Raw genomic sequence first — 9,121 nt, 5'->3', positions numbered from 1 at the left:
ACCCGCCCCCTCCACGAGTCCAGAAGGAAGTGACGTCAGGCGCTGCGCGCTGATTGGCCCGCCCGGCACGGAGCGGAAGTCGGTGTCTCGAGACTCTCTCGCCTCTGGTCCCTATCTGCAGTTCGGTTTCTATCGATTTCTGTTTCTCTCTGGAGAGCGGGCTGCGGGGCAGTAGCGGAACCTCCCGCTTTCCGGAGCTTAACCCCCGTCCTCGCCCCCAGCCCCACTCCCACTGTCCGAATGGAGAAGCAGAAGCGCGGTGAGAGCCGGGGCCAGGGCTGGGAGGGAGGACGGTCGGGCCGAGGGCCGTGCGGCTGACGCGGCGCTTCTCTGCCTCCGCCCGTCGGGGGTCGAACCTCTTCCCAGGAGGGTGACAGAGAGCCGGGGCCGGGCACTCGTCCTGTGCTTCCTGGGCAGCGGCCACGGAAGACGGGGTGGGCCGAGCTCGGGATGCTGAGTGGAGCCGCTTCCTGAGTCCCACTGGAAGGGCCTGGGGCTGGGAGAAGCGCTCCCTCCGTGGGCTACGATGAAGCCTGCGGGGTTAAGGCTTTAAAAGCCCGGACTCGCTTTCTCTCCCCCTCCTCGGGATCGCAGAGTTAGCGAGCGAAGGAACCCTAGAAATCTAGTCCAAGAGAAAACTGCCCTTCTTAACGTGGTCAGGGATCGAATGGCCGAGTCAGCGTCCCAGCTCCGCTCCCCGGGCTCCGTCTCCCGTCCCTGCCTGTCTCCATTCCGTAGAGGAAAAGGAAGCTGCTCCGGAGCGATCGTGGGGGTCTTTTTGTCTTCTTTACGGCTCCGCTGCCACCCTCCTGTATCAGGACTTTCTTTGGGTTATCATAGCAATTTCGAACAATTATGGAGCCCTTGCTGTATTGGAGACACAGCCAGTAATCTAAAAACAAAAAACGGATCTCTGATCTCTCGAGTTGTACCAGGGCATGTAAATGCCCCCCACCCCTCTTCTGTGTCTTGCCTCAGAAATAGATTTTCCCCACTTGTCACCAGTCATCTAATGCCCCTGATGGCACCTCCTTTCCCGTGCTTCTGAAGTTTCTTTTAGCTTTAAATTGTACGGACCTCTTCGAAGGATAAAATGCAGGCTGGGTGTTCTAGTCTGTCTCGTCTTCCTTTCCAACTTTATTTTTCGCTCCTATGCTTTGTAGGCACACTGCATGCCAAGTAAACTGGGCTATATATCATCCTTTGCCATCTTCGCACATTCCTTCCCAAATCACTAGTCTCCAGGTGTTGAAATCCTTCTGTTTCCTGTGTGTTCCAGCTCTGTCAAGTGCTCCCTTCTTTGACAGGCTTCCAGTGACCCTTCTCCCCACCCCCTGTCCTAGAATTGTAGAATTAGAGCTGGAAGAGATGTTAGAGTTCTAGGCTAAACTCTTAATTCTACAGATGAGGAAAGGGATGTCCAGAGAAGCTGAGCAGTGTGATTAAAGTCACATACTGACTTGGAATTTGAATGCAGTCATTTGACGCCAAATCCAGTTATTCAGTCAGTAAGACTGTACTATCAAGTGGTCTGTACTATCAAGGCAAAAGCAGTCCCTGCCATCATGGAACTTATATTCTAAGGGAAAAGAAAACAAGTAAAGAAAGGGGTATGTACAAGATATATACAGAGGTAGATGGGAGGCTCTGGCAGCTGGGAAGTTATGGAAACCCTTCAGCAGAAACAGGCATTTGAGCTGAGTTATAAAGGAAGCCAGGTACTCAAAAAAGTGGAAGTGAAGAGGGGGAAGCATTACGGGTTTGGGGAACACATAGACCAGATATAATGCAGTTTGGTAGTTGGATCAGAAAGTGCATGGAGTAAAGTAATGAGTAGTAACAGTAGCTAATATACAGCACTCTAAGGTTTGTAAAGTGCTTTTATAATATTTTCTCATTTTTGTGTGAAGATGAAAGTTAGGAAGACCAGGTTGGAAGAGCTGTGAATTTCAAACAGAAGTTTATTGAATAAAGGAGGTGAAGAGGGGGGAAAAGGGGCATGGTCGGATACATACTTTAAGAAAATTATTTTGTTGAGGAAGGGTTGCAGGAACGGGAAACCTGCAGCATCAAGGCCACATGTGGCCCTCTACGTCCTCAGGTACAGCGTTTGGCTGAATCCAAACTTCACATATCCCCTTAATAAAAGGATTTGTTCTGTAAAACTTGGACTCATTCAGAAGACCACAGCAGCTAGCACTGTGTCTTGCACAGAAGTACTTAATAAATGTGAAGAAAATTGGGTTGTACCAATGCAGATTTATCAGTGTCAAGATTCAGTGGTGTGGTAACTCCTTCCACTGAGGCAGATTACAAACAGCCAAACTAGCACCTTCAGGTAGCTCCCTAAGACTTAAGTGCTTCTTATATTTACTTACCTGTGTGACTTTAGACAAGTCACTTTATCTCCCTGGGCCTCAGTTTCTCACTTGTAAATCATATTTTGGGCAATTAAGGAATCAAGTTAAAGGGTATCAGCCGTTCTGTTTTTTACAGAGAGGGCTCCAGTAGATAATTGATAGTTGAATTCGCTATCACCTCTGTCTTGTGCCTCTATTCCTAGTTCTCCACCTCCTCAACTCCTCATATATTCATTCTTTCTGTCCAGGTGATCTATAGTATCTTCTAAAAATAACCTTACTTTAGTTTCTACCTCCATTGTTCTTTACCCAAATGTTTCTTGTTTCATTTAATTTTTTTTATTCTAAACCTGACCAACACCATAAACATGAACATTTTTATATACAAAAAAATGGTTGTAGATAAAGCCCTGAATCTCAATAAGCCTTTTTTTTAAAACGTGAGGGAAAGGTGCAAAAGAAAAAGCACATATTCAGTGCAGCATGGTTTATTCAGAATTTTCTTACTTATTGGTGTGTTGTCTTCTGAACTTTTTTCAGACTTCTCTGCATTTCTTTAAATGCTTCACTGACCCTCTTTTCTTCTCTTTTTGGGAGCATCACTATCACTACACCCATAATCCCAACCATCCTGACACTTTTCTCCCCTCTGCCTTGCCCTCCCCCTCCCATTCAGGTCTTCTCAGGTTTCTTTGAATTTACCCCTTTCATTAATTTTTATGGTATCCTAAAATATTCTTTTAGATTCCTATAAAATAATTTGTTCAGCTATTACTCAATTTTTGGGTAGCCCTTTGGTTTCTACAATAAAAGATGCTGTTGTGGATATTTTTGTACTTAATGGGTCTCATTGCACAGTTTAATGGATTTGGAGACACAGTTCCAGATTGCTCTCCAGAATAGTTGGACTCGTTCATAGGGCCACTGAAAACGTATTGGTATTCCATCCTCCTAAGTCCCCTCCAACAGTTATCATTTTCTTCTTTGACACTGTGATCTTGTGAAGTAGCACACTCTTTTACTATTATTAATATTATTATTAATGATTGTTCATAGCTTGCTTTTTATATGTTCATATACTTTGATCATTTATTTATTGGAGAATGGCTCTTGTTTTGTATTTGAATCAGTTCCATTATATACCTTGAAAATCAGACTTGTGTTGGAAAAACTTGCTGCAAAGATTTTTTCCCCCTAGTCAGGAGTTTTCCTTCCACATTTAGCTGTTTAAGGTTTTGTTCATTCACTAGTTTCTCAGATTTATGTATTCCAAATTGTCTTTTTTACTTCCTGTAATCCTCTTTGTTTCTTGTTTGATCAAGAATTTTTTCCTCTCCAGAGTTGTGAAAGTTCTCTTCTTCCCTTCTCCTCATTTTGTTTATGATGTGACATTTTATTTTCATTTGAAGCTTATGATACAGAGCTCACGAAGTTGATCTAAGGTTTAGATTGTAAACCTAATTTCTTCCAGGCTATTTTCCATTCTTCCTAGAATTATTTGTGAAATAGTGAGTTGTTATCCCAATAGTTTAATTCTTTAGACTTACCAAATATTCCGCTACTACTACTTTCAATTGCTTCTGTGTCATCTACACCTAATTGTATGGAACTGTTTCCTCTTATGTAACCAATACAAATTAGTTTTGATGATTATGGATTAGTTATATAGATTTAGGTGTAATACTGGTAGGTCTTCTTACTTCCAATTTTTTTCTTGAGATTTTAGACCTTTTGTTCTCCAAATGAATCTCTTTTTTTGTCTAGTTTTTTAAAGTAATGCTTTGGTAATTTGATTTAGGGTGTGTGTGTGTGTGTGTGTGTGTGTGTGTGTGTGTGTGTGTGTGTGTGTGTGTGTGTGTGTGTGTTGGGGAGAAATGGAGAAATTAACTTTAATAATTAAGAGACGTTTTTGGTTTTCCAACTTAACTTTCTCAGTTTCTCAAGAAGTTCAGAGCACTAGCTAGAGCTGAAATTTGCCATCCTAACTTTAGTTTCCTGGGAGATAGAAGGAAGAGAAATAGGAAAGGGAATCTGTAGTAAAGAGCCCAGATAGAAAAGCTGGAGAAGATTTGTAGAGTGGTAGGAAAAAGGGTCATGTTTATAGCATTAGTCTTTTATCTGGGGTTATATTAAGTGATTTTTTTTTTAAAGTATCAATGAAAAACTCTGAAAATGAAAGTGCATTTTATTCTTATCATCAGTTGAAGGTGGTAACACTTTTATTGGTTTTTTATATATATGATATTTAAATCATTAAAACAAACTTGCTATTAAGATATTTTACACTGCAGTATTCTTTCTCTATTTAAAGTACTTTCTGAAAGTTTTTGTATGTGTCTTTCAAGCTTATAGGAGTTCCATTAAAAACTAAATTACTGAGAAGTTAGAGCCAAGTTTCATACTATGGATCCTTTGGGTGCTCCTTCCCAGTTTGTGGATATTGATACTCTGCCCAGCTGGTTTGAATGGTATGAAGCAGAAGAAGTAGATTCCTCAGAAACTCTAACTGAAAAATTCCAGGATGAAGTCATTAGATCACCTTTTCCCTTCAGTAAAGAGCTCAGTGGAAAAGTGATTCTTTGGTAAGTTTAATTAATACAGAGGACCAGGAGTAACAATTCTCATAATTCTTTGATATTAAATCCAATTTAAATGAACAAGATTCATCTCTGGCTAAAGAGATAAAATAGACAAATAATAGATTATGTAAGTATATCTATAGATATATATTGCAAAAACATTTCAGAAGCAAAAAAGGGGGATTTGTATGTTACAGCCAATTAAGTTGTATTATTTCTAGATGTAACATTCCAAAATAGTTATTTTCTATTCTGTCTTTTAAAATGAGCTGGTAGAACCAAGATGTGATCGGAAGAAGATAAAAAGTATGTTTCCCCCTTGCCCAGTTAATACATTATCTTCCTTCCTAAAGTCCAAGTATTTAAATATACAGAAGAGGAAAACATTAAGGGAAAACATGAATGCACATGTACCATAAACCATTTTATTTTATTATTTGGAGGTAATCTGGGTTGAGTGATTTGGTCAGGGTCACACAGCTTGTAAATATCTGAGGCCAGATTTGAATTCAGGTCCTCCTGACTGCGGGACTGGTACTCTATCCACTGTGCCACCTAATTGCCCCTTACAAACCATTTTACAAGATTATTTTTTTTTTAACAAGGTACTGAATTTTGAGAAGGAAGATTTAGTGCAGTAAGAAACTCACTATTTATAAGGAAAGATGAAGAGCAGCAAATTCCAAGCTGATTTGTAAACTGCTTTGAATGTCTTCTGTTTCCTTAGGAAAGGAGATGTAGCTTTACTGAATTGTACAGCTATAGTCAATACCAGCAATGAAAGTCTCACTGATAAGAATCCAGTGTCAGAAAGCATTTTTATGCTTGCAGGGCCTGACTTGAAAGAAGAACTCCAGAAACTCAAAGGTAAGTGAATGTGTTTTGTTTTTTTTTTCAGCCTTCTTGGTTGTTAGAGACCATTATTCTGTTATAAAATGAAGATATTGAGTTGAATGACCTCTAAATAGGTGACCCTGAGACATGTTTATTAACTTTTTACATGACACCAAAATGGGAGAAATAACTGATTAAGATTCAAAAATATTTTCCATGAACTAGTACATTTATTCAGATATAATAAGATACAATTTCATGGGAGTAAATGTAAAGTGTGTTACCCTTGGATTCACTGCATCTACTTTACAAGTTCAATGTAAGGGAGACAGGGCCAGATAGCAGTTTCTTTGAAAAAGATCTAAGAGTTTTAATGAACTGCAAGCTCAATGTAAGTTAATAGTATAACATTACAATCCTTTAAATAAGGCTTTCTTAAGTGCCTACTATGTGCAAGGTACTATGCTTGACTAAGATGAAAATGTCATGGTCTCGGTCCTTCAGGTCCTTACATTCTAGCAGGGGGAAGTGCTTGTATATGGAAAAATACGATTAATTTCTAAAGAAAGGAAGTGACTAGAAGTGTAATAATTGGTGAGTGGAGATATTGTCTTGTGTAGGGGCTGGCACTGGAGCCTTGAAGGGATTTGGGGATTATGAGAGGCAAAGGAGGAGAAAGAGCATTGTAGACTTAGAGGAGAGCCTGGGCAAAGATACTGAGGTAAGAGAAGTCATGTCGTGAATGGGGAACCACCCTTAGGACAGTTGAGCACGAAAGTGGGCTCTCAATCTCTAATAATTAAATTAAAACCAAAACTGAGCTTTCACTTCACACAGCAAACTGGTGATGGTGACAAAAGGCAAAAATGGTCAGGAGGAGTCATGGGAAAATAGTCAATTCTAATGCACTATAGATAGAGCTGTGAATTAATCCAGCCATTCTGAAAAATAATTTTAAATTCTACTAGAAAAGTCATTAATTGTATGTGTTCTGTAACCCAGTAATAAACATAACTAGACATATACCCTAGGAGATCCAAGACAGGAAGAGGTATCTATATATTGAGATACTTATAGTAACATTATGGGGGAGGGAGGAATAGCAAAGAATTGAAGCAAAGCAAGTATTTATTGATTGTGAAATGATTCAATAAACTGAAGCACTGGGATGTTATTGCTCAAAAACAAATGATGAATATGAACAATTCAGAGAAACATGGGGACTCCTATATGAACTAATGCAGTGAAGTAAGCAAAACTAGAAAAACAACAATTACAAGAAAAGATATTAACAATGAATGCCCTATAGAGAATGGAAAAAAATGGGGTTAGGAGTAATAGAATGCAGAGAGTCAGAATCACAATGTGCTTATTAGCTATTGGAATTACTCTAGTTTCTCCAAACTTTTCGTTACTAGAAGGGAAGGAGTGGTCTTTTTGCCACTGCCAAAACTTTTAAGCTGAGCCTTATATCTCAGCCATGACTAAGGACCCATTGGTATTTTAGATTTCAATAATAAAAAGACTTCCTACCCAAGGCTTTTATTCCTCTTTTGCTTGGTAATACTTCTTTGTCTTGTTTATACTGCCTTGGTTCCTTAGGTTGCCGAACAGGGGAAGCAAAGCTTACGAAAGGATTCAATCTGGCTGCCCGTTTCATCATTCACACTGTGGGACCTAAATACAAGAGCCGCTATCGCACAGCAGCTGAAAGCTCCCTATATAGCTGCTACAGAAATGTACTCCAATTGGCAACGTAAGTCTGTATTTCTAGATATAGAGCTCTCTGTCGTAGAGGTTCCCCTTTTATGTGTATGCATCTCAGGGACATATAAGAGGCAAATGCCAAAGCAGTTAGATAATTCAAAAGGATACCACTGTATAGGTTGAATTATCTTCTCAAAAATTTGAAAGGTAGGGAATTTGAAAAATTCAACATGAATAGGAAAATGTTGGGGACATATAAAACCTCTGCTTTACTATTAAAATTTTACTTAGTGTATAGTAAATATATAAGACAGTGCAAGTTGATTTCATCAGTATATCATTTTTTCCCACTTTGGGTAAAAAAAGGAGTGGCTGAGTTAAATTTTAAAGATGGTACTGAATTTTGAAGTGTAATACTAATGATTAAATTCTTGTTTTTTCTTTTCTACAGGGAGCAGGCAGTGTCCTCTGTAGGATTTTGTGTCATCAATTCTGCAAAAAGAGGATATCCTTTAGAGGATGCTACCCACATAGCACTCCGTAAGTCTGTGGTGGATTCTGCTGTATCTGGTTATTGACAGAATAAGCTTAACCAAAAGTATTTTATAATATACAAAGTTTAAGTTCCAGTAGAAATTAAGTCTATTTAATAACAGCATAAGTAATCTGTTATATGCATTTTCATTTGTCTTTTTATGGCTTATAAATATTTTAAATGTATTAATGGTATTGTGACATCGTTGCCAGGTTTATAGATGAGAAGATTAAGATACAAAAAAATAACATTACCAAGGCCATATAGCTGATCAGTCATTCAGCCAACAAGCCTTTATTAAGTTCCTACTATGCCTTAGGCAACGTGCTAAGCATTGGGGATACAAAAAAACAGTGGGAAACCAGTCCCTCCTCACAGAGAGCTCACAGTCTAAAGGGGAGACAATATGCAAACAAGATTGTACTAGGAAAGGCGTCTTACAAAAGGTGAGACTTTAGCTGAGATTTAAAGGAAAACAGGGAGGTAAGGAGGGAGAGAATTCAATTTAATCTATTGATACTGATCCTATTCCCTTAGTTTCACCAATTTCTTTTAAAAAGAGTAGGCTGAAGGGGAGGCAGTGAATGGAGGAAAATATATAAGAGGATATGATAGGGGAAAGCATAATTATCAGTCATAACCATGAATTTGACTGGTTTCTTCATCCATAGACAGAGGGAAAGTAGCAGAATGGATTAGAAAGCACAATCCAACAATGTTTACAAGAAATACACTTGAAGCATGAAAATTCACAAAATTAAAATTAAAACTATTAATTTTACTTCAAGGAAATTCAAAAAAACAAGACTGGCATTCATGGTAACAGAAGATACAGATATGGTTAAAAGATAAACAACAAAACTAAATTATTAAAGCCTCCATAGATAAATAATATCAGTAATTAGTATGTGAAAACTAAATGTTATAGCATATAACTACTTGATGGAAAATTTATTGAATTATAGGGAATAAACAGTAAAATTATAATAGGTGAAGATGTCAATATACTGCCTCTAGACCTCAACAAATATAACCAAAATATTTTTTTAATGTTAAGGATCTCTGTAGAATTTTTACAGACCTAAATATAGTAGTTCTCTGGCAGT

The 9,121-nt window shown here is 38.5% G+C and overlaps 1 protein-coding gene across 7 annotated transcripts in view; it reads left to right on the top strand.

Annotated features, from left to right (window-relative positions):
* GDAP2 (ganglioside induced differentiation associated protein 2) overlaps positions 1 to 9,121 on the top strand; it is a 70,718-nt gene that overhangs the window by 394 nt on the left and 61,203 nt on the right. For 2 of the 7 annotated variants that reach the window (XM_072644510.1, XM_072644515.1), the window contains exons 1-5: positions 57 to 259; positions 4,713 to 4,942; positions 5,667 to 5,806; positions 7,376 to 7,529; positions 7,932 to 8,020. In XM_072644510.1, coding sequence (XP_072500611.1) covers positions 4,764 to 4,942; positions 5,667 to 5,806; positions 7,376 to 7,529; positions 7,932 to 8,020 — 562 coding nt within the window. In that variant the 5' untranslated portion in view covers positions 57 to 259; positions 4,713 to 4,763. Of the gene's footprint in view, positions 260 to 4,705; positions 4,943 to 5,666; positions 5,807 to 7,375; positions 7,530 to 7,931; positions 8,021 to 9,121 lie in introns of all 7 variants that reach the window. The other 5 variants (XM_072644513.1, XM_072644514.1, XM_072644509.1 and 2 more) reach the window with 4 other exon arrangements.

The sequence above is a fragment of the Notamacropus eugenii genome, chromosome 2 (assembly GCF_028372415.1).
Source record: "Notamacropus eugenii isolate mMacEug1 chromosome 2, mMacEug1.pri_v2, whole genome shotgun sequence".
Taxonomy (NCBI): Eukaryota; Metazoa; Chordata; class Mammalia; order Diprotodontia; family Macropodidae; genus Notamacropus; species Notamacropus eugenii.
Note: the sequence above shows the minus strand (reverse complement) of the source record. Positions and strands in the feature narration are given on the sequence as shown.